Source organism: Chroicocephalus ridibundus, chromosome 3 (genome assembly GCF_963924245.1).
Source record: "Chroicocephalus ridibundus chromosome 3, bChrRid1.1, whole genome shotgun sequence".
Classification (NCBI taxonomy): domain Eukaryota; kingdom Metazoa; phylum Chordata; class Aves; order Charadriiformes; family Laridae; genus Chroicocephalus; species Chroicocephalus ridibundus.
The window spans coordinates 18,842,672-18,867,786 of NC_086286.1; the positions used below are offsets into that span (position 1 = coordinate 18,842,672).

The following is a 25,115-nucleotide window of genomic DNA, read 5'->3' on the forward strand; positions in this document are numbered from 1 at the left end:
AGGGAAGTTGTAGGTTGTAGTTACAAATGAAGAGTACACAAATAACCTTGCTTATTATCCTTGCTGTTCATCGTACTTGCAAAATAAGCTAATTGTCAGGGAACACCAAAGTAATTCCTTAATTTCAGCGACTGTCTCCAATGTATGAGAGCATTAACAGATAAGATGATACTTCAGCAGATTTAAATACTTGGATTTAAAACGAGTTATCGCGTGACAGCGCTGAATCCTGTGACTGGCGTGTTTCCAGTCCATTGAAGTCTAAGCAGAGACGGTATTATTGGCAGGCTGTTGGACAGTCAAAATGCCACAAGTTAGTCACAGCAAAACAGGTGATGGTTAAAAACCCAGAGGTTTTTTAAAACAGCAGTTTCCTAATAAAGACTCTGAGGTGACTTATCATGGAGTATTCTCAGCCGTCATGTTACACTTATTGTATCAAGAAGCTAGGACTGGGCGCTTTGACTGCCCCTGAGCCACGTGCTGATAGACCCTGGGAGTAAATGGTGATGTGTGGGAAGAGCGGAAAGAGTTTTGGATGAGTCCCTATACAGGGGATTCTCCCTGCAGCTTCCCTTTCCCCACTTTCTGTCTGTGTCCCACAGAGGGAAAGCAGTAAGTAGGAAGCTGCTAGAAACACTACAAAAGGTGCATTGGCCATAATCTCCTAGGAACTGTGGGGAGGAAAAATAGCTAATTGCTTTTTTTTTTTTAATTGCCTGGCTCCTCACTAATGTTTCAGAAGTGATAGAGCAGATCATAAAGCCTTGCTTTCTAGTAAGCTTTCCTATATGGAAATGTCTAGCGAGTGGGTACGCACTAAAGCCTTGTCCTAACAGCATCAGACTGGCTGATCATTCCTGCAGCTGCACGGGAAAGCACGACTCGCCCCTCTCCCTTGCATCACTTGGGCTCTTTGGTGTGCTGCTCTTCTCTAATTCATGCCCCCTGATGCGTGCCGCACAGTGGTGATGAGCGCTCTGAGTGCGTGGGGTTTGCTGCCTTGCTGTGAGTAGCGATGTGTACAAGAGGAAAACACTTGGGTTTTTTTGTGAAGTGATAAAAAGGAGCTTGGTTGTGATCAAAGCGCTCTTGGTGCGCTTGTGGAAGAGCGGCATTAGGGAAGTGCTGCTCTCGGAAAGGCAGGCTGCTTACAATGTGTATAAACACGGGACACCTGCGTATACAGCTGATGCCGTACTTCACTAGCTGACTGGTGGGATCGCTCATGCATTCTTCACTAGAGGGAAAAGTGGTCAAAAAAACCATCCTGCATCTTTAAATCAGTTTCACATCCGCTGAGATAAAACCCAGTAAAATCAATTGGCTGAAGTACAGGGCTACCACAGAATATCAGTCAACCGTAGGTTGTGCTGGTGCTGTAAATGTGTTTTGTCTTTCTGAATTTCTTCTCATTTTAACCCTGAATTTATACTTGGATTTGTGGGTAACAGCAATATACCTGTAAAGCTTTTTGTCCTGAAATTACTTGTACCTATGGTTAACTGCTGCCTTAATTAGGTTGTATTTTATGACCTTTACTCAGCCTTTATGAAACCAGACCCCAGTTTGGTGCATTTCAAGAGTTGAGTCATTTTCAATTGCTAGCTACTATTTTACTCATCTTGTGTTTTTTGTAAACGGGGAGAGATTGTCAGGTTCTGTGTATAGGTATCATATGTTGTATTTTTATCTGTTGTTCATATTTCTTGGTGAAGGATTTCTCAGCCGATTTAGACTCAGATGCAATGATTAGATTTAGGAGTTATTCTAGGGGCATGAGAAATGCCCAGAGGGGAGGGTTCAGCTCTGTGACGTGTGAAATACCAAAGAGGCAGCCCGGAGGGTTTCTCTCCTGCCAAGTAGTAAACTTCAGAGAGAAAAAGGGAGAGAGAATGTAAGCAAACCAGAGTGAATGCTGAGCTCTGTGTCTGGCAATTAATAAAGCAGGGAGGATGAATGAACCATACTACGAAGCAGTCCAGGATTTCTATACATCTGACCTCAAGAAACCTATGCTGAAGGAAGCAAATGTTTGGCCATGCACTGGAAAGAGCATCAGCAGCTCTGGAGTTTCCTTTTCTTGCCCACATGCCTTTCTTTGCCTCTCCTTGTTGTGCCTGACGGGCAGTCTGCTGGGGCATCCTCAGTGTCTGGATTACAGGCCACCTTTCCAGCCCCCTGTTCACCTGGAGTTCTGCTCTGCCTATGAAAACTTTGGCTGCTGTGACCAGGAGAGAGACAACAGCATTGCAGCAAAATACTGGGACATCATGGATTATATCGATCCCCGGGGACGTAAACTGTGTGGAACGTATATCAAAGATATCCTGTGTCAGGTAGGGCAGAAAAATAGCATCTGCATCCTATGCTTTGGGCTGACTTGGGGGTCAGTTGTGATTTTGATAGCCTCTTACAGCTAGCTGTGTTGCTGTGAAAAGAGGCGTGAGAGTGGGGGAAAAGTGGGCTGATGGAGTAACGGTGCCTAATCTTCAGTGTGCATTTTGCAAAGTGCTTTATGTGAGATGCGTCACTTTGTGTGGCATCCGGCAATAAATAGTGACGCTTGTGAGAAATAATGATTTACGAAAGCATTGTCCAACTCTGGTGATGATGGATTCCGTGATTCCGTGATGATGGAAATCCTGCTGCTCTAGTCATTTTCTCATAATGAAAGGGAAAGTTACAGGTCAGTACTTATTTTCTCCTTGCGGCTACTGGGTGCTGGATTAAAAATTCTACAGGACCAAACGATACAGGAATTATCAGGCAGTGTTTGGATCCCTGGACCCCATGAAGGATATGTTTTGATTGTGGTCCTGCGGAGGATGTTCCAACTGCTGCGGTTGTTAAAGTTGAACAAAATTTAATAGGGGCAATGGTTTCTCACAGCTGCTGCAAGGTCCCGAGGCTTCATTCAGTGCATTTTCACTAGTGCTGTCTGCACACTGTCCACCTGGCTCATAGAAACAGGCGCTGTGCAGTTAGAAAAGAACCAAAGGCACTGTTATTCCTGAGCTTTCCCCCCTCCTTGTAATTAGAGGGCAGAACTGACCTGCTGTTTTAACAACTGTTAGTCACGCAAAGCTGGACTTACTGCCTGCCAAAACACAAAGCCGCCAAAACACACACTTAATCTTACCAAGAACGTATAAAACTCTTCAAATTACTATTTCTTTAGCCCTAGAATTATCTGTGTACCAAAATGTTTCCAATCTTTTTGGATGCTGTCAGGATTCTGGCATCTCCTTGGGTTCAGAGCGGACACCCTTTCAGCACCAGGACTGAAAAAAGTAGCATCGGGGTTGGGTGCCATTTTATGGTTAGTAAACCAGAAAAAGATGTGTTACAGGTCCCAGCAGAACCAGCAGTCTTAGTGTTATGAAGACTTTTCTACGTGTTGCAGGTAGTAAAAAAGACTATAAAAATGTGCCTATTGCTTCTTTGCTTATTCTGCAGGGCATAATTTAATTTTTCATTTGTTTTAAGTGTATGTTGTAGCAAAAAACCAAACCCACCCTATATATTTTCTTATATGTTTTTAAAAGTAATAAGTTATTACTCTTTTCGTATCTTTCTAGAGTAGGATTACTGTTAGATCTTTGGGGAAGAGCTTGTGATTATGTTATGTGTTGCTGCTCTTGTTCAAGTTGGTGACAACCAGGGAAATAAGGCTGGGTTCTCTGGCACGTAGTATTTGGCTGTTGAATTAGTGGAGGAGCAAAGATCTACCAAATGGTTTTGTTTTAGTGATGTCACTTTGCTAGATTGAATTGTTACTGATGGTCTCATATGGAAGGGATGGAAAATAATGGTATCTACATTCTACCACCTCCACAGTATCCTGATAGTTTGTAGTCACTACCCATGAAACGTTGACCTGTACTTAGGGCCACATCAAATACAAAGAGACAGATGCAGATACGTGATCAGGATAATTGTGCCAAGTGCTTATTTCTGTTCCGTTTGGCAAGACTTCAGATAAACTGCTGCTGGTAACAACTGCTTTCATTGATATTATTTGTATGGAACTTGGAATGCAAAGATTAGACTCAGAAGCAACGGTAGACAAAATAATATTATTAGCTTTTGTCTTTTGAACAAACCAAATTCCAAAGAAGAGGTGTAGGTGCTTATTGATAAACCTGAATTATTAGTACCTGCTCTAATTTCGTGAGAACAGCATTATTTCACGTCTTTTGGGGGAGACCAGAGTAGTAGCAATGCATTGTAACAAAGCAGCTCATTCAGTTAGGTGTTCCTTTAGTGCCAAAACAACCAGACAGTAAAAAAAATGGGCAATTTTTTTTTTTGGTAATGAGTGGTGTGCTGCGCGTTGCACAGAGGAACCTGGTTTCGGTGACTGCAGCAGTCCTGCTGGTCCCACAGAGCCCAAGAAGGATGGCACAGAGCGCACCTCACTTCGGCAGTGGCGCTGTCTGCTTCTGAACAGGTATGAGATGATCAGATGGGGATGTTCTGGATCATGGATTTTCTGCTGACACTCTAAACCAGACATTTTTCTCTTGAAAATTAACAAGCCTCTTCTAAGAGGCATCTAAAGCAATCTGGCTTTGCTGGTAGAGCTGCTTCAGTTTGCATCGGGCAAGATCTGGGTCTGTTTTTGCTAGCTACGCTTGTTCTAAGCAGGACTTAGCTGCTACTTGCACCAAAAATAAATGTCAGTGCTTGTATAACTACCCTAGATTTGTTAAATGAGGCAGAAAAAATACTAATGTCGTAGTTCTTCATTCTTCGACTGTCTATGTACTTACCTTCCTACATATGTGCCCAATAAAAATCTCTGGGTAGGCCATTTCAGGCTGCTGGCATGAAATAACAGTAAAACAATCTTTCTGCAGAATTTAGCTGCTTCTGTTTTAACTTCTGCCATTTTATGCTAATTAAAATAGGGGTGGGATTTTAATGGGAACATTTTATAGAAGTTTTGGCACAGGATTTTTGCAAAATGAGGAGTTTAAATTTAGGTGCAAATTCAAACACAGTGCCTGAATGCACAGCTAAAAACTTAATGATATTGGAAGGAACATTAGATACATGACACTGAAATGTTGCTTGCGGTATTTTTTTTTCCTGATGATCACATATAGAGTCAATGGTAGCTACATGAATTGCAGAAGATGAGATTTACTTACTTGAAACAGCTTTAAATTTCAACTGCAGTCTGCTTCAGTGATACTATGCATGCAAGAACGTGATCGAAGTCGTACAGCATCAGACCAAAGACTAACTTAGCCCGTACATTTAACCATTGTACATCTTTAGCACCTACAACTTCTGGCAGAATTTCACCTCCTTTTTTTTTTTTTAAACAGAGCTCCTGCTACTTCTATCTAGTGCTCCCTCATTTTTCTCCTGGGGGAAAGGGTGCACAAGTGACCCCTATGCATCTTGTCAGTGTCAGCTGTGACAGGTTTACAGACCTCTGTCGGCCTGTTACCCTACTCTGATCACCTCTCTGCAAGACTTCTTAGTCCCATCTTAATTAGCTGTTCTGTATCTTTGACTGTCCCTGTGGATTTGTTCCCCTACATTGCTTTTGGGAAGGGGGACCAGAGCTGCGTGTGGTGTTGAAGGTGTGGGTGAACCTGTACCTGTTTTGTTTTCTTTCTTTTTTTCTTTCCTAACGCTTGATTAGACTTAGGTATGGGCTTAAGTGGCTTAACAAAGTAAAATCTTAAATATATCTGGAAAAGGCAGTGACGCCTGATGACAGGAAAGATATGTCCAGATTTGGGACTGCTGGTCTGGAGAAATCTGAAGTACGACAGCCAACATTCTCCATAGTGCAAAGGGTTGCTGCAGCGAGGGAGTTAAATTCTTCTCTCAATCCCTGAAGAACAGGTTACAAAGTACCTAGTTTAAAATCTAGCAGGGCAAACTAAGGGGAATGTCTAAAGGCTAGATTGCAAGAAGAAATTGCCTGTCACTTCCTTAAATACCTCAAGTTGTGGAGAATCCACAGCCTCCGTAGATGTACTTCTTTTGGGAATAACTTAAGTGCAGCTGGTTGTGCTTTGGTAAAGGAAATAACTATGGACCCCTAAATCCCCTTTAGCCATATTCTGAGTGACTTTCTACTACTCCACTTGAAAGGTGACTCGTCATGTTCTCTGCCTTACGAATTTTTCATTTTTTTTAACCTGTTTGCTTCCATTAAGGTGTCTTGGCTTCTCCTATGTGCAGCCACATATTTAGTTTCTTTTACTTTCTAGGAATGTTCCCCATATGCTGCACATCTCTATGATGCAGAAAACCCTCGGACACCTCTAAGAAACCTCCCAGGGCTTTGTTTTGACTACTGCTCTGAGTTTCACTTCAACTGCCGCTCTGCCATCAGCCTGCTAACGAGTGATAAGCACATGCAAGAATGCTGCGAGACAAACAAGACGTGCTTTTGCAACCTCCTTCACCTACAGGATGAGGACTACTGCTTCCCCAACGTGCTGAAGAACACGGCCCTCAACCGCAACCTGGGCTCAGTGGTGGAGGACCGCAAAGGTTGCCTCCAGCTCTGCCTGACCGAGGTTGCCAACGGCCTGAGGAACCCGGTGCTCATGGTGCACGCAAATGACCATACCCACCGCATGTTCGTAGCTGAGCAGGTGGGAGTGATCTGGGTCTACCTACCTGATGGCAGCCGTCTGGAGGAGCCCTTTTTGGATATTAAAAGCATAGTGCTGGCCACGCCGTGGATAGGGGATGAGAGGGGCTTTCTGGGCATGGCTTTCCATCCAGAGTACAAGTACAACAGGAAGTTTTATATCTATTACTCATACATGGATAAGAACCGGGTGGAAAAGATCAGGATCAGTGAATTGAAGGTTTTAGCATCTGATGTCAACAAAGCTGACCCACTCTCAGAAAGGTAAAGTTCATGCTGAATGCTATTGTACGCCACAATGAGAAATTATTTTTCTTTGTCCCTGTCCTTCCCCCTTGCAGAACCTGCACATTCCCAGTCACCCTGGTCTAGCTGTATGACTGGCCTGCTATAAAGCTACCAGAGACAGGTTGGCTCAAGGTCACACAGCAAACTAGAAGCTGCAAAAAGGATGCAGGATCTAGGCTTCCAGGTCATCTTCTCTCTCTATCTTGTACTCTTGCCTTCTAAAGGGCAGTAATAGCCTTAAGCCTATTGTGGAATCAGCTGCCCTGGGAGAACAAGGATGCCTCACTACAGTGCTATACATTGCTTTTATCTGACAGGTGTGCCCCTACCCCATCCCTCCACTAAGAAAAAAAGCCAGTTCTCAGTTATGGAGCAGAATAGGTTAATAGCAGACTTATTTTCTCCAGTTTCACAATCACCATAAGATGCTTCTGAAGCCCTCAAATTCACCAACTGTTTCTCATATAAGGAAGCAGAATCCACCCATTGCAATCAAAGTTTAAATGGCAACAAGTGTTCCCTGCAGACGAACACATTATCTATTTGTAGTCATGTTTTGGGTGAGCTGTGATACTCCTGTGCTCAGGGTGGTGGGTGAGCTGTGTAGCACAAGAGGTGTTAACGCAGCGCAGCTCAGAGCTGTGGCGCACAGGGCAGCTGTAGCACTGGGTGGCTGGTGGGAAGGGAAACATGTTTCCTCATGGGATGCTGCCCTGGAAGGAGCTGTGCCATAAGGCAGGCAGGCAGCCTTGTGCCAGGATGCAACTCAGCACCATATCTGACAAAGCCGACAGGTCCCATACAGCTGGGAAATCTTGCTTTCTTCTGTAGAAGTCATGCGATATTTCTGCAGCCTACCTGAATGCTCAGTCCTTTCCAGTAGCTACATCCGGAGTTATTTCTCTCTTCTTTTTTCTTTTTTCTTTCTTTTTTTTTTTTTTTTAAGGAATCTTTTGGAGCTTGAAGAACCAGCTGCAAATCATAATGGTGGGCAGCTGCTCTTCGGTGTGGATGGCTACATGTATCTGTTCACAGGGGATGGAGGGAAAGCTGGAGACCCTTTTGGAAAATTTGGGAATGCTCAGAACAAGTAAGTTGGAGGGCAGCTGAAAGCCTTGAGCTTGTCCATCAAGACGCGGGGTTTGGAAATGAGACAATGTGGAAGAATAAAGTAAGAGTGCTTCCCAAAAGTGCATGTGCATCTGCAAGTCTGTCCAATGCAGTACTTCAAAAATTTGAATTTTACATTTTCGAAAGCTGAGGGAACCCAATTTGTTGAGAGGGGGAAGAGTCTTCTGTGACTTAAACAAGGTTGGAAGACATACCAGCTGTTGGTTTATCTCTTTTGGACAACTAACTTTTCCTTTGGAAAGGGAGGAGAGGGAGAGAATTATTCATTTCCAGTTGGCTCTAATGCTAGGATTTGTTTTTTTCTGTCGTTCTCTTTAGGAGTGCTTTGTTGGGAAAAGTCTTGAGGATTGACGTGGATGGAAAAAGCCCTGATGGAAAGCCTTATCGCATCCCTCCTGATAATCCATTTGTGTCGGATCCCAAGGCCCGCCCTGAGGTTTATGCTTATGGGGTCAGGAATATGTGGCGCTGCGCTGTTGACAGAGGGGACCCTGTCACGAAAAAGGGAAGAGGGAGGATATTTTGTGGGGATGTTGGTCAGAACAGATTTGAAGAAATTGACATTGTTGTTAAAGGAGGAAACTACGGCTGGAGAGCAAAGGAGGGATTTGAATGCTACGACACAAAGCTTTGCCACAATTCCTCTTTGCGTAAGGAAGAAGTTTCTTACAGAAGATTACTTTATTATACATGTGTATTTACTAGACTATAGCTCCATTTTTCCAGTGAAGCTAAATAATCCAGTGTTGTGTGTTAAAAAGAGGTTGTTTACTACTTAAGAGCAGAATATTCCTTCTCCCCAGCCCTATAGTGTTGGTATGAAATGATGCCCTGCTTATTCAGGGAATTCCTGCACTGGAATACACTGCACTGGACAAGGTGTTTAGGGTCAAAGGCTGTCTTTTGCAGATAGAATTTTCCTAGTGAAGTCAGGAAGGCAGTGGATTGCGTTTAAGTAGAAAAGCAATACTGTGTTCTCTTCAGAAGCTCTGAGCCATGGCTATGGCTAAGGAGTGGACCAGGCTGATGCTGAGATCCTGAAACAAATCCTGTGGAAGAGGCATGTGTCCTGGCAAGTAGGGTGCTGGAGCAGAACACCCAAAAGCTCTGCTCTGGGTCTGACTGTGGGTGTGATGGATAAACTCGCTGCCTTTAAAAAGAGTAGATATTGGCAGTCTTCATAAAGCTCTTTGGAAAGCATGGTAGAACAACTGGGTATTATTATAACATTCTTTAAGCTGTTGGAAGAAAACACCTGGTCTCAAGCTTATGTAGATGTTTCTGAAACACTTGTAGGAACAGGCAAGGGCAGAGTATGTGTTATCCTCCTACATTTCTCTTCTGCTGTGCTGGTACCCACATGGCTCTCAAGTTTTTTTGTTTGGTTGGTTTTTTTAATGGCTCAATCCTCAATTGATAACAAAACTAAATTGGATTTTGCTGCTAATCTATGGCTTTTAATGAACTGCATTTGTGATCTTTATCCTCATCACTAAAGATTAAAGATAAGCTACTTGATTCAGGGGAAAAAAGTGAGAACAAAACTAAAATTTTGGAGGATCTGATATTCAACCCAAGAAAGGGCTAAATTCCATTTTAACATTGCCAGAGGCATGTTCTATGCTAAGAATGTCAGCAGACCTATGAAGATGTTAACTTGGAATTGCTTGATTTTATTCCCTTTTCTAAAAATACTGCAATTTGTAAAGACAATTCCTGCTAAAATGATTGGTGCAATCACAAACCTGTAAGAGAGTTCTTCCTGCACACTGATACCTTTCTGTATTGCTCACTTGACGCAGAGAATCTTGGTCCTATGTGCTATGGAAGCTCATCATAACTAAGCTTTGATAAGCGACTACACAGAGAGCTCCTTAAAGCCCCCGGGTCTTTTCTGTCCTGGAGTAAATGACTGAATTCCCACGGAAATTTAACTGTGCTGTTTGTTCAACTGTACTGCTCCTTCTAGTCATTTTTGTGCCCGTTGGTGTCATAGAGCAATGGCTTTTTGATGCTCTCTCAATGTAGATTTTCTTACTTCTTGTGCTTCTGTATTTCACAGATGACATTCTTCCAATATTTGCATATGGCCGCAACGTGGGCAAGTCAGTCACTGGAGGTTATGTATACAGAGGATGTGAATCGCCCAACTTGAACGGCCTCTATATTTTTGGTGATTTCATGAACGGGTGAGACTAATTGTTTTCTCTGTAGCTCCCATTCTGTACCCATATTTGCCTTATCTGGGCAAATAAGCATATCAGAGTATCCTGAAACCTTTTCAGCTGGAGTAAATGAGAATCCCACATGTCCGTGTATTAGATTAAGGGCTCTGTTTGAAGATTATAACAATATTTTGGTTGGAATCTAAACTTCCTCCAATTTAGAGTCCTTAAGATAGGTTTGCTTTTGTTCAGGTCTGTTTTTCCAAAATTCAAACATTAAGGCTAGTCAACAGTCAAGGCCCTCACTGACTTTTTTTTTTTCTAGTAATGCATGATTTTGACAGGAACAAATCTTGATAATGGAAACATAAAACACGGGGTTTTATTTTTCATCCAGTCGACTTATGGCTTTACAGGAAGAGGAGAAGACAAATAAGTGGAAGAAGCAAGATATCTGCATTGGTAGCACAAAAGCTTGTGCTTTCCCTGGAATGATCAGTTCTTATAGCAAATTCATCATCTCCTTTGCTGAGGATGAAGCAGGTAGGCATTGTGCTAGCCATACCTTTATTGGGAACTACTGCCAGTTCTGTGGCGTAGGGAAAATGTGTAAAAAAAATTATGTTGCTCCTCACGTGCTACTAGAGACCAGGCACTGCAAAACAGGTTTGTGGCTATCTCAACACGGCAGGTAGGGTTGGTATGGGGTTCAGAGAGGTCTCCTGCCCTGTGAGGCTATTGCAGATCGGCTTGACAGAGAGCTCAGGAGACAGATCCTCATGTGAACTTGCGGTCTGAATGCTCCAAGTTCTCTAAGGAGTTTGAAATCCTGTTTGTTTCAGCCTTTCCCTGTCCTTTTGTTGTTGTTCATTTATGCCGTTTCACTAATAAAAAGACTGTATCAATGCAGTTTGTTCTTTCATTGTAACAGCTCATCCTCACTTGAGTTCTTACAGCTTGTCTGAATTTCCACCTCTTCCTTAGTATAAATTCCTCAGACTTATTCACAACAGCAGCACTTTACACTGTGGATTATACACCAAGGCTTTATTTAGGGATGAGGAAAGCCACTAATTTGAAAGTCAAGTGGAAATGTCTCAGTGCTTAGGATTATTGCTATGGTCACGATGACCAGATCTCTCACCAAGGTGGAAGTACCAATGCATATTTTGTTCACTTTTCATATAGTTTCCTGACAAAGAGCTACGTAATACAAAATGACTGCAAATTTTTTTGAGAACACAGATGTGCTTTAATGAGCTCTGATGCTTCACGATTCAGCAGAAAAGAGATTTGCTTGTAATGAAAAGATCCTAGATTGTCCGGCTACCATATTCTGTCAAATATGCAGGGAGGTGCAGGCTTTGTTGTGAAGTATGTACAATTTTCAACTGTTCTAACAACACGTGGAGTGAGTGGATGTTAAATGCCTCTTCTACTGCTTATTCTTTCAGAAACCAATATGGTATCGTCGTGTAACTTTTGTGATAAACAACAGCTTTGCCTCTTTTGCAAGCTACTGTAACTTGCCTGAATATTGTTCTAGTGGGCGCTGAAGGGAAGGCATGAGGAATAGTTGCTGTCCTCAGCAACCACACAGAAATAAGACGCTTCTGTCTTCCATGGATTAGCCAATTTAGCCCTTGTTGGTTTTTGTTTTTTTTTTTGTATGACTACAAGATGGCTAAATACTTGTTGTGTGGTCTTCCCCTCTGTTTGTAGCTTCTGGCTGCTTCTTTGGTACAAACAAGTTTAAAAAATACATATTTATACACACGAAAGTAACCTTTTGGAGGGCCACTGACATGAGGTAATGAAGGTCCTGCTCAGGCACTCTGCTCGATCCAGGGCTGCTGGTTCTGCATGGAATCCTGCTGCAACCAAGACATCACTTGGTGTCCCTGGGAGTCCATCTGCACAGGCAAGGCGAGACCAAAGCCCGCCTCTTGAAAGTAAGACGTGACTGAGGGAGTGACTGAAGAGGTTTTCTTTTCTGACCGTGTGAATTAGTGAAGAGCAAGGAAGGAGGGAAACGGAGAACTTGGGATTCAGCGTGGGCGCTTGAATCTGAAACTAGTTTTCTTTTTTCACTTCCATTTAGGTGAGCTGTATTTTATGGCTACTTCTTATCCCAGTGCCTATGCACCACATGGATCGCTCTACAAGTTTATTGATCCTGCAAGGTTAGTAATTAAAGATGATGTTCTGTGCCAAATTTTTATATAATCAATCACCATACATTCTCCAGCTGTCACAGTAGAAAGAATGTTAAGTACTGCTGATACCTAATCTCACTGACCTCCACATCCACTCCTTGATTTTTGTTCGCCCACTGTACATCTGCTGCAACTTTAGTCAGTTTTAGTGAATTTATTCCTCACCCATCATACCTGTGCATCCATAAATAGACAGAGTTCAGATACCGTAATTGTCTGTGACAGTAAAGATCAAAATAATTTCTCCTTGGGTGCATATCTGAAGTATTGCACAGTGGTGTTTTAAAAATGACAGTCCATATCATTCAGGGTCATGACATCAAGTATCTGTGATGCGCTTTCATATAAATAAATAAATTGTAGTCCACGGTTTAGTTTTCTTCACAGAGAAGAACCTGGTGGTTCATGCGGTGTTCAAATAATAATTGGAGCCTGAACCTGAGTTTTTCCAAGCAAAATGTTTTTTCGCCATTACACGGTTATCCCTACTGAAGTCTGGTTTTAGAATAATAAGCATGCTTATGTAATTTTTTCCCCTCCCGAGCTTTTAGATCTTCCTAAAAAGCATTAAATGAGTCCCAAATCACCCTGTAAAGTAGATACAGTACTAATGTGTCTGTGCTGTTGCCGAGATCTCAGACATTAACAAAAAGAAGAAAACAAGTTATGTTTTCTTGGACAGTTAAATCCAAAGCTAGATAGTTCAGTCAAACTCTATACTAAGGTGATGGAAATAGGAAATTGAGTCTCTTACTTGCTGTAACTACTTGAGGAGTCTCTTGCCTTTAACAGTTTATTGTCTGCCAGGAAGTTTTTGAATTGTAACATTTTAAAGCAAAAAAAATAAATAAATTTGTGAGCTAGCATGAACGTTGGGAGCTTGAGCACGCTCTATTTCACCAAAAAAAAAAGGCCTGCAGTTCCTATGCCACTCCTTAATGCACCGAGAAGACTATAAGGATGATAAATCCTCTCCTCTTTCCCACCGTAAAGTGAGAAATGCAGCTTTCTGTTTCACAAGCAGCCTGTGGGAGCCTTTCCAGGAGACTTCCCGCCTGGTGTGCAGGACTGGGGTGCAGGAGAGCTACCAGGCTGGTGAGGGGTCTGGAGACCAGGTCATATGAGGAGAGGCTGAGGGAGCTGGGCATGTTTAGCTTGGAGAAGAGGAGGCTGAGGGGAGACCTCATTGCCCTCTACAACTACCTGAAAGGAGGCTGTAGAGAGGCGGGTGTTGGCCTCTTCTCCTAAGGGAATAATGACAGGACCAGAGGAAATGGTCTGAAGTTGCGGCAGGGGAGGTTTAGATTAGATATTAGGAAGAATTACTTTACTGAAAGAGCGGTCAGGCACTGGAACAGCCTGCCCAGGGAGGTGGTTGAGTCACCATCCCTAGAGGTATTTAAGAAACGTCTAGATGTGGCACTTCAGGGCATGCTCTAGTGGCAGAGATTGTAGGTTGTTTGGTTGGACTCGATGATCTTAAGGGTCCTTTCCAACCATGAAGATTCTGTGTTAGGATGGCTCCACGAGGGGCAGCAAGCTCCTGCCAGAACTGCGATGGTTTCACTGCTGAGAAGGGCTTCCCAGAAAGAAGCCAGTTCTTCCCTGCGCTGTTGGAACTTCGTATCCATCACTTCTAGAGCAGGACCAGGCACTTACGCCCTTGGCTCTTTGGAATTGATTCTTGTATTTACTGGTTCCCCTTGTTTACCTTAGCCCGGATGCTGTTCTGCTCTTTTCTGTTTGCTTAAGCACTTTGTGAGCTTGTCCAGGGCGTGCAAAGTGCTTGACTGCTCCTCTGGAAGCTGAGCTTGCTTGGCCCTGGAGCAGAGAGCGCCAACACCTCCAGATCGTTGTTTGCACTCTGGCTTCCTCCTGATCATATCACGAGCAGAGATTTTTTCCTTTCTCCTTTGTGTTTTAGTGCTGTTTATAGGATTCTTCCATTTCCATCTCACCATGAGCGGTGGCTGGGATAACTGGCCCCTCTGATGGGCGCAGTCCCAGTCTGTCCAGCCCAAACACTCCCTGCTTCCTGCCCACACTTGAGCAAACACCCTGGCAAGGGTTGCAAGCCACGCAAATGCCTGCTACAAAACATTGGCGGGGCCACTGCCATCTACCTGAGGGCAACTCAAACTTCCCAAGGAACCTCCCAGGAAAGCGGATGGCAGCAGTGCCCCATGCCCTCACTTCAGCTTGCCTCTCCACCAGTGCTCTTGGAGATAGCAAAGTGGCTGGCATGCCTGCATTGGCACCAAATCCCCAAAATGTAGAGAGGAGAGACAGGGGACAAAAAAACCCCACACCAACCCCCCCCAATAAAAACCCCACAAGCACTGCTGACAACCTTCCTTTAGTAACTTTTTTTTTTTTTTTTAATTAAAATGGTATGGAGGAAGCACTTGGCTGTTGCCCCTGTCTGAAGGAGAATACTAATCACAAGAAAATGTGTTGCCTTAGGTCATGCTTTGCTTTTTGCTGTCAAGCATGCCAAACTGGAAGAGCCTGTTATTTGTCCTATAGCAGTTCCTTTGGTGGGTACCAGAAAACACAGGTCTGTTGCTCTTCCCCCTTCCTGTTGTTTAATAAGTGACTGCTTTTACCAGCGGGAGAATGTGTGGGTTTTTTTGGTGTGCTTTTATACTGTGGGAGGTTGTCAGGGAGGAACGTGGATACGTTTTCTTTGCAGTTGTTGCTTCCTCTCTCCTTGCCTGTACCTTTCCTGTCTCACTCCTCTTGCTGCAGCACTATGTTGGGTCCGGAGCGTCACCCTTTGAAGTTGGCACTAACTTTTGCGGGGCTGTGTGGGAATGTTCTGCTGCACGTACAGAGATCCTTATGCTGCAAGTGGAAAGTACAGTTACCGGCAAGCCTTGTTTGCGTGGATGAGACTCTTCCACCTCAAGGTGTGATGCATGAGCCAGTATTGGTGAGGACAGCCCAAAGTGACAGTCTGAAGTTCAACCAATGCATTCACCAGGCTTCTAGAAACAGCATTGTGCCGTGCCTCCAGCAGCAGGGCATGTAGCTGAAACACACCTAATCGGTGCCCTTGAATTCAGTGGTGGGATACACACAAACAAACCAGCTATCGATATGGGATAAAGACAGTCCAGACTGCCTGATGGCAGAAAGTCGACCAGAAGGGTGGTAGAAGAGAAGCTGTGGCTTTCCAGCTGCTGTTGCTATTCAGGCAGGGATTTTATGGCTTGCAGCCCTGAGTTAGGCTCTTAAATTCCACCTACGTTGCACTCCAGGTGCCTAAAGTGCTCTCAGGCCTCTTTCAGCAGAGGCAAGTGACAATGGGGGACTGATGTGTGCCTCTGGAATAAACAAACTTCCTCAACGATCTCTCAGATATCTGCATATGGCTTTCTGTTTTTCAAGGAGAGCTCCACCGGGGAAGTGTAAATACAAGCCTGTTCCAGTGAAAACAAAGAGTAAACGGATACCATTCGTTCCACGTGCAAGTAAGTTGTTAGGCTTTAATGGTAAGCAAAACATATAATCATCTTGCAGGCATGCAACTGAAATCTTCATCATTTTTAAAAACTAAACCACTCAGCAGGTGCAATCTTGAAGTTACATTATCATATTTACACAGAGACACAGAATGGTTCATGTTGGAAGCGACCTTAAAGATCATCTAGTTCCAACCCCCAACAGCCATTTAATGTGTACTTCTGTCACCTACTAGATGCCATGCCTTTTCTTAATCCCAGTCTCTGATTATTTTTTTTTCCGAAGTGTTGCCAAGTAATAGTGTAAACGGGCCTCAGAAGGGAACTGGTGGCTTTGATTCAGGCATTGGATTTGGTCTGGGAAGTCCAGAGAGCCTTGTCCCTGGCTCTGCGACAAGCTCCCTGAGTCAAATAATCCCGTCTCTGTAAATCTAGGGGATTCAATCTTCCTTTTTCCTGGCCTTTTTCTACCCTATGTCCCAGGCAACTATGGCAGGGTTACATCTTACTGTTGAGTAGAAACAGTGTTGAGCAAGTTGAGTTTATCTTGTCTGGGACTTCCAGATATTACTGTAACATGAAAAAATCATATTATTAAGTCTGCCAAAGAGGTGTGCAAGGTTTCATCATATTCTGTCTGGACTTACTTCCCTTAAATACACATTCATCATTTCTAAAATTAAACAAGTTTTATTTCCAAGAAACCTAAGGCTCTTTTGATGGAAGAAGAGAGGTTTATATAGTGTGTATTTCTTCTTTCAGAATGTCAGCTATTTTTAACTGTAGCTCTAATAAGGGTTTGTATCAGTCACATCTCTGAATTAGCCTTTTGTCTTGAAGCAGGGATGCTGAACCATGTTAATTACTTTCCTCAGAGACTGTCCTTGAGCTGCTTAATGAACATTCAACAGCCAAGCCTCTGAAAAAATCTTCTACCCCCACTGCAGCCATCCCAACAGTTTCTTCTAAGAAAGGTAAAAAGACCTCATCCATCAAAATAAAAGCACCAACAGTGAAACTAGCTCCATCTGGTAAAAGGAGACAGAAAATCAAAGCTGAGGCTAAACATCATAGGCCAACGCAGAAAGAAAAGGTTTCACGCACTTCCAGAACTACACCAGCACCTCCTCTGGCAAAAAAGAAGAGCTCCCACCTAACCAGAAACAAGATGCTTCTTCCAAAGAAAGCAGCACTAGCTAAGGAAAAACTGAAAAAGAGGAAGGAGAGTAGGTTAAGAAGCAGCTTTTGAAGCTCTCTGATTTCCCAGAAAAAGCAAGTCACTTAGAAGATGGTGAAATGAATGTTTTGAATCGTAAGCAAATAAACGAGAATCAGTTGGCTCCCTATGATGCGCCTCCATTAACGTCAGTGTTACCAGTCTCTATCTGTGTTCTATTGAACCTTAACAGCACCAGCCTCCTAATATTAAGTTTCTTTGTAAATCCTGCTCTGATGTCCTTTTCTGACATAAGTAGTTATGAGAGTATCTGGTGGACATTCACTGGTAAGATTTGACTGTCTATGCCTGTCTAATAAATCCAAGTGCCTCCAGCTTTCAGCACTTGCATCTTTTATCTAAGAATATGAAATAGACAACTCAGTGACCTTGCTCTTCTTTTTTTTTTTTTTGTCCTTTTAACTGAAATGCAGTAAAAAGTACATTTTAATAGTATTTGTCTTTCAGACAATGGAATTAGATTATTATTCTTTTTTAAGCAATGTCTTTTCAAGGTACGATCACCTCCAGGCTCCTAAGGATCAGAGAGTTGTAGAACGGTTTGGGTTGGAAGGGACCTTAAAGATCATGTAGTTCCAACCCCCCTGCTCTGGGCAGGGACACCTCCCACTAGACGAGGCTGCTCAAAGCCCCATCCAGCCTGGCCTGGAACACCTCCAGGGATGGGGCATCCACAGCTTCTCTGGGCAACCTGTGCCAGCGTCTCACCACCCTCATAGTGAAAATGTTCTTCCTGATATCTAATTTGAAGCCATTACCCCTTGTCCTATCACTACGTGCCCTTGTAAAATGTCCCTCCCCATATCTCCCGTAGGCCTCCTTTTGGTACTGGAAGGCTGCTATAAGGTCTCCCTGGAGCCTTCCCTTCTCCAGGCTGAACAACCCCAACTCTCTCAGCCTGTCCTCACAGCAGAGGTGCTCCAGCCCTCTCATCATCGTTGTTCAGTAAGTCTGAAGAACAATCAAAACCAAAGTAACAGAAACTGAGCAATCCCCCAAAAATGCTAGTTACTGTTGAGCAATTGGATCAAACTGTCATCTGGCCACAGGTTGGACTCTCCCCTCCTGGAGAGGACCTCTTGGCCAGCAGAGAAGGGCTGGGTGGTGGGCGCTGGGTGGTGGGCACAGCTCTCCCTGCCTGAGCCTTTTCTCTTCCCGGGGTTGAGCGCTGAACTGGCGGGGGCGGGGGTCCCCGGCAGCGGGACTGAACGCTGGGGAGTGAAGATACAATGGGGTGCTGCCAGAAGCCGCAGGAGAGGAAGGACCGTGGCGCGGCATCACCCGCGGTGGAGGCGGGGCAGTCCCTTGGCAGTTCCAGCGCCACCTCTGCCGCCGACCGCCACCCTCTGGGGATGCAAAAAGTAGCACCCTGCTGCCGCAGCTCGGGGAACCACCCACCCAGCGCGGCTCACCGCCCTCCCTTCCCCTCTCCTCTGCGCCCGCGGAGCGAAAATGCCGGTTTGATCAGGGGAATTAAAATAAAAAATGGCGAAAAATGAAAAAAAGAAAGGCCCCAGCGAGGATCGAACTCGCGACCCCTGGTTTACAAGACCAGTGCTCTAACCACTGAGCTATGGAGCCACCTATCACTTGTAGTCTTGCCGACGGCTCCTGTCGCCCTCCCCGGGCCGCCTGCCCGCGCTGCCGGCCGCCTCCGCGGGGACCGCCGCCGCCCGCGGGGTTCAGCAGCACCCTTCCCGCTGTGTCAGCGTGACGGGGCGGGCATGGCGGCGGGCGGCCCCCGCCGCGCGCTGCGCGACGGCGGCGGGTTGGCCTGCCGCCCGCTAGGCCTCGGGCGGCGCCTCAGGCTTCGGGCCGCGCCTCAGGCCTCAGCGGTGAAAATAACCCAGCTCCCGGCACCAGCAGCTCCCCCGCCCCGCGTCCTGCTTTCCGTCCCGGCGATTGCCCGCCTCGGTGCGAGCAGCAGCGAAGCTGTAGAAGCCCCACCCGCGTTTCCTCACGCCCCGGCTGCGGAGGGCCGTGTAGGCCGGGGGCGGCAAGGCCCCACCAGGCCTCCAGCCCGTCGGGGCTGCCTGGGGGTGTTTCGGCTGCGACCCCCCGGCTCAGAGCCAGGCCCCTGGCACATCCCCCGCACCCGTTTCCTCTAAGGGAAGAGCCCCCCGTGGCAGAGGTGTGCGTGAAGCCAAATCCCAGCCCCAGCCCCACCCCCGGCATAGCACACTCCCCCACGCAGCATGGTAGCCAAGGGGGCCTTCCTCCTTTATCGATGAGTGGATGCACCTGCTGCAAATTTAGAGTAAAACTGCCATTGCAGCGAGAAGTATTTCAGTGGCAAATTGAGCGTTGTGAGAGGACCGTTTCAGAGACTGCTACTGTGTTTTCTGGCCCATCTAGCAGCGTGAAGGAGGGAGGAGTTGCTCCCTGTGGTGGGAGCTACTTCAAGAGTTTTGGGAGGTAAGGTTGTACAACATAGGGTTTTGTGCAAATAAAAAAAAAGAGTTTAAATGGAGAGATTATAATCAACTTGGTGGTGTAAATCTTCTCAGGTTTTGTGAAATAACTGTTAAAGAAAAATGGGTTTAATTATCTTGTAAATAAACCATAAGTCTAGGCTGATTAAGATACGAACCCAATGGTAAGATAGGTGTTGTGTAGCCTTAGTTTCTCTCTTCATTTCTTCAGAGCAAGGAAGTTCAAAACCATTGAAGATTTTTCCCCTTTTCTTTGCAAAAAGAGGTAGTCTGTCACATGCAGCCCTCCTCCCTGAAAGTTTAGGTGAAGGTGAAAAGATAAGACTGTAGAGGGGAAACTGAGAGACACTGCTCTGGAGTAATAAATCTAAGTAGTTCTGCAGCACATTGGAGCCATATTCTAGAAAAGCAGACATGATTTGCTGTGTGCAAGCCTCAAACTGTGTGTGACCAAAAGTAAAGCTCCTTGATATGAGAATAGACAGAAAAAGCTGTATTAGGGAGTTAAAGACCTTTCATCTATCCCACACTCCACAGATCATGAACTAGATCAACTACCTTTTTTTTTTTATTTTATTTTTTTATTTCACCTTCTCTTTAAATGGATATGATCTCCGAGGACAGACTAGACCAATTCTGGTGAACTCTGTCTTGTTGTTTATGTAAGACACTAAAATGACTTTAAAATATATGCTTTTGACCTCTAACGTGGCAGCTGATAAATTCGTGAAGTTTCACATTTCTTTGATGGTTGCTTTTTTTCCCCCTTCCCTTTGAAGATAGTGAGATTTTAGAGTTGGTAAAGTTCTTCCAAAGAGGACTAAAATGTCTGTGGTGAGTGTTCTGATAATGCGTTGGGGAAGCGAAATATAAGCATAGCTTGTTGTATAGCCTTAATGTAGGTAGGAGCAGAACTGTTTATGCTTTTCCTGCTATAAGGCAAGCCTACCTTCAGTCTAACCGAGCTGAGCAGCAGGGTGAGATGTATTGTGAGAATAGAACAGTGTTGAAATCAAGTTTTCTGTTATAGTATGGCTACCTGTCACTATTGTTTTTTTAACTTAGGTGCAAAGTCTGTAACTGCTGTGGTTGCCCTGCTTCTAGATTCCTTTTGCTGTCTGCTTAGAGCTCACTGCAAGGTGGGCGGCACTTCAAATGCTGTGGAGCAGACAAAAGTCTTGGTCAGACACCCTGGGTGGGATTCAAGATGTGTGAGGGAGGTACCATGCTATCAGTAAGCCCTCTAGCTTCTCTTTGTAATGGAAATACGGAAATGAGACACTTCTAGGATGCAAGTCGTCTCACCTGAAGGTAAACCTCTATGATAAATCATCTGAATCGTGGTCTAGAAGTGCTTGTTTCTCAGTTGACTGTGAAGGGAGCTGATGCTGCAGATGTCAGCAGTTAAGTGAGACACATCTTGTTGGCTGTGACGGGTTTGTACCAGCCGGGTTGGGCTAGTGAGCAGATACTGTGCGGAAACCTGGCTGGGGAGGGACACAGCAGCTGCTTTATTTAACAGGCACGGCAGTACTACGTAGCTCCTGTCTGCAAGCTGCTAACACTCTTAACCAGCCCATCCTCTCAGTCACGTTTGCATAGGAATAAGGTTTAGTTTAATTTAATACCCTTTTGCTTTAGATGTTTAAACTATAATAACTGTAGCTGGAAAATTCCCATCAGAGGACCAAGAGAATTTCTAGGGAGATGGCAAGACAAATTATATGTCTGAAGAAGACTCTATGAACATTTCTGCAACTAAATGCACAGATTTTGAAAATTAAGCATTTAGGCAATAAAATGCCCATTTAGTTTTCTGTTTATTGCTGTTGAAAGCCACTAGATGGAACCTAAGTACTGTGTGAAAGGATGAGGAAAATTGTCTTCAAATGCTGAAAAGAGAATTTTTGCCACACGGGTTTTCCAAAAAAAAATCTGTACGACAATTTACCTTTAAAGATGTGCCAGACATGTAAGGATCCACGTTTATAAATGCTCCATAACATCTCTGCTGTTTTGCAGTAAGGTTAAACTTGGGTTGTGTGACCCCCTTGCTAAATTAGGGCTTTCCCAAGCATGCATTCTTTTCATCTGGTGCAGTGAATTAATACTGATAAAAGTGGAGGGCTAATAGCAGCTGTTTAGTAAAGGCCCTATGAAAGCAAGCCCTTTGCAAACTGCCCTGCCTTGCTGCTGTAACACATTTGGCTTTTTCTTTCACATAGAAGAGTTTTGTAAGACAGACACTTCTAAGGTAAGGAGGAATGCTGAAGGTTATTGGGAGCAGCATGCAGAAAAGTTTCCTGTCCTGGGGAAAGCTGTTAAGAAGGAGCAGGATTTGAAAGATATATCCTATACCTTCTCTACACCAAAGCCAGGCATCAAGCTAGAAAATAGAGTGGCTAGTATAAGAACAGATGTAGACCTGCAGTCAGTTTGGACCAAGGCTGTTATTAAAGATTGACTTAGTTTATTAAAAATTGACTTATTTTTTTCTGATTAGCTGATTCTGACCGTTTTTACCAGCCCCACTGAACAAATACGTGTTTAACTGTGTGTAAAGCTGGTGTCAGTCCACAGATGTCAACCGTGTCGCTGGGAATTTACATCCATCTTGTTGTTAAGAGCAGTGAGCTAATCTCATGCATATTCCATATGATTTTATTGCCATGTCTTGCGTTCAAATGGTAATGGGAGGAGTGAACCAAAGGAATGACGCTGGGGCTTAGAACTAGATGATCTTTAAGGTCCCTTCTAACCCGAACCATTCTATGACTCTTCAGGACAGCTGGATCATGAATTATCCCTAGAAATTATCTTATGCTACTTTAGAAAAAGTATTCTCTTTTTCTAAACTCCTTTGCCTGGCTTGCCATCACTTCCCTGCTGAATTCAGTTTTACTGGTGTTTTGCAGGATTCAGTTCTTTGTTGCCGGCTACCAGCTTTGGGCTGCAGGGATATGAAATAAATAGCAGTGACGGTTTTCTCTGCAGATGTGGTGTGTCTCCTAACAGGTTCTCGTGCCTTGCCTACCTTTGTCCTCTTCACATCTGTTCTTCTATGTCCCAGGTGCAGCCTCGTGCACCTGGGATTATCTCAGCATAAGTACAGATCAGCAAAACTGGTATGCTTGCCTTTCCTTGTCAATTGCTGTGAGGAAGAATTTGCAGCACAGCTTTTTTCTTTTTTTTCTTCTTTTTTTTTTTTTTTTTTTTTTTTTTTTTTTTTTTTTTAAGAAATAGGATGTTCTGGGGGGTTTATTTCTTTAATAGGTTTAGTACTGTTGGTTTTATTTCTTAAAGAAACTCTGTAGAAATGTAAAAGTGTCTGAGTTTACTGTATTCATTTTAATTGTCAAGTGATGATGGATTACTTTGACTAGTACAAATGCAAGGTTTTTTTGAGTAAAATGTTATTAAAATTAGGGGAACACTTCCTGCTGAGTTTGGGTGGCTTTTTGGAGCTCATCCTTGGTGTATTTTAGGCATTGGAGGATCTCAACATGCGGTTGAAGCCTGCCTTCTCCTCGGCATATGAAGCTTTAAGTCCTGTTTGATTGAGATATGCCTGAAGAAATGTCCTGTTCTGCAGTTTTGACACAATCAATCCTTTTAAAAAACATGGCTGTTCAAATTACACAGGAGTGATCTGCTTGCCCTTGAAACACTGGATAGAAAACATGAGCTAGAACTAGATAAAAATCAGCACAATTAACCTCCTATGATTTTTCCACTAACAGTTGCTTTGTGTAACAGAGGCTGGATAAGGCGCTGTGAAGGCTGTTTCCAGGTTTGAGCTTGTGCACTGCTTGCACCCCTACTCCATCCTAGCATGGGATACTGGTGTGCACATTTCTCCTTCTCTGATACTCTGCTTTCCGTAGTAAAGAAGTTCAGACGTGCAACAGATACGGTGACCTTTGAAAATTAGTTTGGTAGTCTCAATACTTTTCTTTTGGACAAACATCCATTATCACATGCAAAAAAAAAAAATCTTGCCTTTTTAACAGCATTTTGTGCAGCTCTGAAGAGGAGTCAGGGACTGATGTGTCTATGAAAATTCAGTTCTTTTTTTTCTTTTTTTTTTTTTCTTCAGAAAGGGGACATAGCACACCAGGAAAACATAAAGACAATGTTCCACGCATCTCAATTTGCTTGTAGGCCAGCTCGTGTAATGGGTGTTGTGATACTCATCGGTCATATTTGAGCATCAGTACTTTTCTGTGGAGGAGCCATTGCTATTCTCAAGTCATACTCCAGAGTAACGGTTCTGTCTCTGCCCCATTATGCTCTCCTGTTGTGGAACACGATACACTTACTTTTTTTTTTTTTTCTAAAGCTAACATGCATCTTAGGAAGGGATGTTGTCTTCAAATGCTTTATGATTTTCTTCCTGAAACAAGAAAGGAGTAATCTAATTTTGTTTGCTTCAGAGTTACTTCTCTGTTCCAGATCAAATTTGAAGCTATTTGTTATAATAAAGTGGTTCTGATTGTGATAATAAAGTAGCTGGTGGTCCCTAGCATCTTTGAAAAAACAAGATGTTATCTGCTGCCAGCTAACCTGTCTGCAAGTGAAAGATGTTTGCGTGGCAGTTACATAGTTTGAGAAAGAGCTGGAATATTTCTTTTTTCCTTCTTTAAAAAGAAGTTGTGTCTATTTATGTTACTATCAAAATGTGACTACCAAAAAGGTCTCCTCCTTGTCAAAAACACTTAGGAGACCTGCATCTTAGCTGAAGGGCATAATGTTCTTCAAAGTGTGGAAGAGGACTTGACCATGCCTGGCCTTTGCCTTGAAGACAGAGACACTCTTGGAGCCCAGCAGGGGAGGGACAGAGATCACCCAGCACTTCACCTCTCTGGGAGAGCATGAAGGCTTCCCCTCCTGGAGCCACCAGAGGGATCGGCTGTCTTCCAGCGGGTGGGTGAAGAAAGCGCTGTAACACATCGTCTCGCTGTGCTCTGAGCAGTGGAGCTGCGTGCACTGTGCTCTGGCTGGGTGTGCTTTTCACCCCCTGAACCTCGTTGAACCTACCCTGAGCTCCCAGCAGACGAAGCGTGGCTGCGCGGTGCCCCGCAGCCCCGCTCTGCATGTCAGCTAGGCCAGCTGCCCAAAAGATAACGGCACGTTGAAAGCTGTGTGCTGCCGTTGCCCAGTTTCTTGTCCTTGCGTGTCCTCTGCAGAAGTCCACAAGGTAGGAAGTAGCTGGCCCATAGCTGTGCGTGTGGTGGCCGGTCTGTCACTAAATGTGTTTGCTTGTGTCTATGTATGTATATACAGATGTGTGTATGTTTGTGCTGCCAAGCAGAGTGTAGAGCAGCTGCGTTCTCCCTCTCTGGAGACGCTAACCTGAAGGCCTCTGCTCAATTGTTGGTTTCCAAAAAGTGCTGGAATGTAGGACCATCTTCGAGGCCATTAATCCTCTCAAATTTGTCTGAAACCAGTTAGCAGATTTGAAAGTTACTTGGGAGTGGGGGTGGCAAGCAGTGGGGTTAGGTGAACCCTTTTCCGAGGAAAACCAAGCTAAAAATGTACCAATCACATTTTCCAAGAA

At 44.2% G+C, this 25,115-nt stretch overlaps 1 protein-coding gene and 1 non-coding gene across 5 annotated transcripts; one reads left to right on the plus strand and one right to left on the minus strand.

The window, feature by feature from the left end:
* The first annotated feature begins 1,452 nt into the window (after positions 1–1,452).
* On the plus strand, positions 1,453–17,484 carry HHIPL2 (HHIP like 2). 4 transcript variants are annotated; one of them, XR_010070199.1, is made up of 9 exons: positions 1,453–2,339; positions 6,237–6,889; positions 7,860–8,003; positions 8,363–8,694; positions 10,107–10,233; positions 10,607–10,752; positions 12,311–12,392; positions 15,174–15,898; positions 16,765–16,829. XR_010070199.1 is itself a non-coding variant. In XM_063328244.1 (9 exons), the coding sequence occupies exons 1-9, from the start codon at positions 1,956–1,958 to the stop codon at positions 17,136–17,138; spliced, it is 2,325 nt and encodes a 774-aa protein (XP_063184314.1). In that variant the 5' UTR covers positions 1,453–1,955; the 3' UTR covers positions 17,139–17,484. The 4 variants fall into 4 exon arrangements, 2 of the variants coding, with proteins under 2 accessions (XP_063184314.1, XP_063184315.1); XM_063328244.1 differs by having other exon boundaries at positions 15,816–15,898; positions 16,765–17,484; XR_010070200.1 differs by lacking the exon at positions 16,765–16,829 and having other exon boundaries at positions 11,932–12,392; positions 15,816–15,882.
* A 1,150-nt stretch (positions 17,485–18,634) lies between these two features.
* Positions 18,635–18,707, minus strand: TRNAT-UGU (transfer RNA threonine (anticodon UGU)). Its single transcript has one exon. It is a non-coding gene; the product is annotated as a tRNA-Thr (tRNA).
* Between the last annotated feature and the right edge of the window lie 6,408 nt (positions 18,708–25,115).

Coding starts and splice junctions, on each gene's coding strand:
- HHIPL2 (XM_063328244.1), top strand. CDS start 1,956: ATGAATGAACCATACTACGAAGCAGTCCAGGATTTCTATACATCTGAC. Junction 6,890..7,859: donor GCTGACCCACTCTCAGAAAG/GTAAAGTTCATG, acceptor TTTTTTTTTAAG/GAATCTTTTGGAGCTTGAAG. Junction 8,004..8,362: donor TTTGGGAATGCTCAGAACAA/GTAAGTTGGAGG, acceptor CGTTCTCTTTAG/GAGTGCTTTGTTGGGAAAAG.